This window comes from Melospiza melodia, chromosome 7 (assembly GCF_035770615.1).
Source record: "Melospiza melodia melodia isolate bMelMel2 chromosome 7, bMelMel2.pri, whole genome shotgun sequence".
Taxonomy (NCBI): Eukaryota; Metazoa; Chordata; class Aves; order Passeriformes; family Passerellidae; genus Melospiza; species Melospiza melodia.
In genome coordinates this window covers 9,389,026-9,391,109 of record NC_086200.1, presented here as the reverse complement: position 1 = coordinate 9,391,109, position 2,084 = coordinate 9,389,026, and the positions used below count along the sequence as shown (strand labels likewise).

Genomic DNA, 2,084 nt, shown 5'->3' with positions numbered 1-2,084 from the left:
TACATTCTCTGATTGTCTCTTGTGCAGAGCAGCCAGGGGTGCCCAGGGCTGTCCTGCAGAGCAGGGTCCTGCAGCCCAGGACACTGTGCTGGGGCAGGGACTCTGCTGCCTGCCAGGGACAGCTCTCAGTCAGCCCTGGCAGCTGCTCCCAGCACTGGGGGACAAGATCTGGGTGAAAAGAGACAGCTGGTAAGGCTTGGGAGGGCTCTAATGGTGTCGTGAGGATGCTGCATTGTTCAGGATTGCTCCCAGCATAACACTTAACTGCAGAACATTTCCAAGTAGATTATGCAGGGAGCGGAGCGAGGCAGGGACTGCATAAAAGGGAAAATCCTGCTTTTTTAAAGTACTGCTCTGGGTTGTCTTGATGGGAAATTGCAAACAGATATTCATCTGGCAGTCCAGGATGAGAAAAAAAAAATTTCTCAGATGTTGCTAAACCAGGCAGTGACAGAAATCAGCACAGGGCCCCTTAGAAGCTGCATCTTGTCTTGTTTATCCAGCCTCCTCAGGGTTGCTTTGACGTTGCCATCAGAGCCTGCAGGTCCAGAGCTGCCCCTGGACAGTGCCAGAGCTGGGAGGGGTCTGCAGGACAGAGATGAGCCCCCAGGATTGGGCTGAGCTCTGGCAGCACTGGCAGGGCCCAGCCCAGGGCACAGGGAAGCAGCTGCTGGCAGGGACAGCTCCAGGCTGTAGAGCCCTGGGTAGGGAGTGTGTGGAATGTGCCCCCAAGCTGTGCTGGGATATTTAAGGTCCTCTCCAAGCAAAAATATTCCATGATTACTTTTTTTACAGATCCAAATGCCAAGGCACCAGCAAATGTCCAACAGCAGCTCCATCAGGCACTTCCTCCTGCTGGCATTGGCAGACACACGGCAGCTGCAGCTCCTGCACTTCTGCCTCTTGCTGGGCATCTCCCTGGCTGCCCTCCTGGGCAACAGCCTCATCATCAGCGCCATAGCCTGCAGCCACCACCTGCATAGGCCCATGTTCTTCTTCCTGCTCAACCTGGCCCTCAGCGACCTGGGCTCACTCTGCACCACTGTCCCCAAAGCCATGCACAATTCCCTCTGGGACACCAGGGACATCTCCCACACAGGATGTGCTGCTCAGCTCTTCTTCTTTCTGTTCTTCATCTCAGCAGAGTATTTCCTCCTGACCATCATGTGCTATGACCGCTACGTGTCCATCTGCAAACCCCTGCACTACGGGACCCTCCTGGGCAGCAGAGCTTGTGCCCACATGGCAGCAGCTGCCTGGGCCAGTGGCTTTCTCAATGCTCTGCTGCACACAGCCAATACATTTTCCCTGCCCCTGTGCCATGGCAATGCCCTGGACCAGTTCTTCTGTGACGTGCCCCCAATCCTCAAGGTCTCTTGCTCACACTCTAACTCCCACAGGGAACTTGGTTATCTTGTTGTTACTTGCTGTTTAGCACTTTGCTGTTTTGTGTTCATTGTTTTCTCCTATGTGCAGATCTTCAGGGCTGTGCTGAGGATACCCTCTGAGCAGGGACGGCACAAAGCTTTTTCCACCTGCCTCCCTCACCTTGCTGTGGTATCCGTGTTTATCAGCACAGCCATATTTGCCTACATGAAGCCCTCCTCCATGTCCTCCCCATCCCTGGATCTGGCCCTGTCAGTTCTGTACTCAGTGGTGCCTGCAGCCCTGAACCCCCTCATCTATAGCCTGAGGAACCAGGAGCTCAAGGCTGCAGTGAGAAGACTGATGACTGGATAGTTTCAGAGACATTAAAGGGCTGGCCAAATTCTACAAATGACGTGAAATAAAAGTAATGTTATTGATGGCTTGATAGAGGCTTTTTTTCCCCCTTTATATTAGTTTTATCATATGGTCCACAAAGAAATGTCATTCTTTGTGCCATCTCTTATTTTGTTTGTCTCCACCTTCCCTGTGCCCACAGACTGTGTCAATGAGGGGCTGCACTCTCAGTGGCTTTAAAGGATCTAAAGAATCTCCAAGCAAAGCTTTCTGCAGAGACGCCCTTTTGTTCCCTTCTCTGAAGCTGCAGCATCAATGTCTGTGTGCAGAGCTGGGGGCAGGTCAGTGCTGGTACAGCAGCT

At 52.8% G+C, this 2,084-nt stretch overlaps 1 protein-coding gene across 1 annotated transcript; it reads left to right on the top strand.

Moving 5' to 3' along the window:
• Nucleotides 1-819: 819 nt before the first annotated feature.
• LOC134420872 (olfactory receptor 14J1-like) lies at nt 820-1,740 on the top strand. The gene has a single exon (XM_063161282.1). The coding sequence runs from the start codon at nt 820-822 to the stop codon at nt 1,738-1,740; it is 921 nt and encodes a 306-aa protein (XP_063017352.1).
• The last annotated feature ends 344 nt before the right edge of the window (nt 1,741-2,084 follow it).

What these genes read in the sequence shown, in the direction of transcription:
- LOC134420872 (XM_063161282.1), top strand. Translation starts at nt 820, where the DNA reads ATGTCCAACAGCAGCTCCATCAGGCACTTCCTCCTGCTGGCATTGGCA.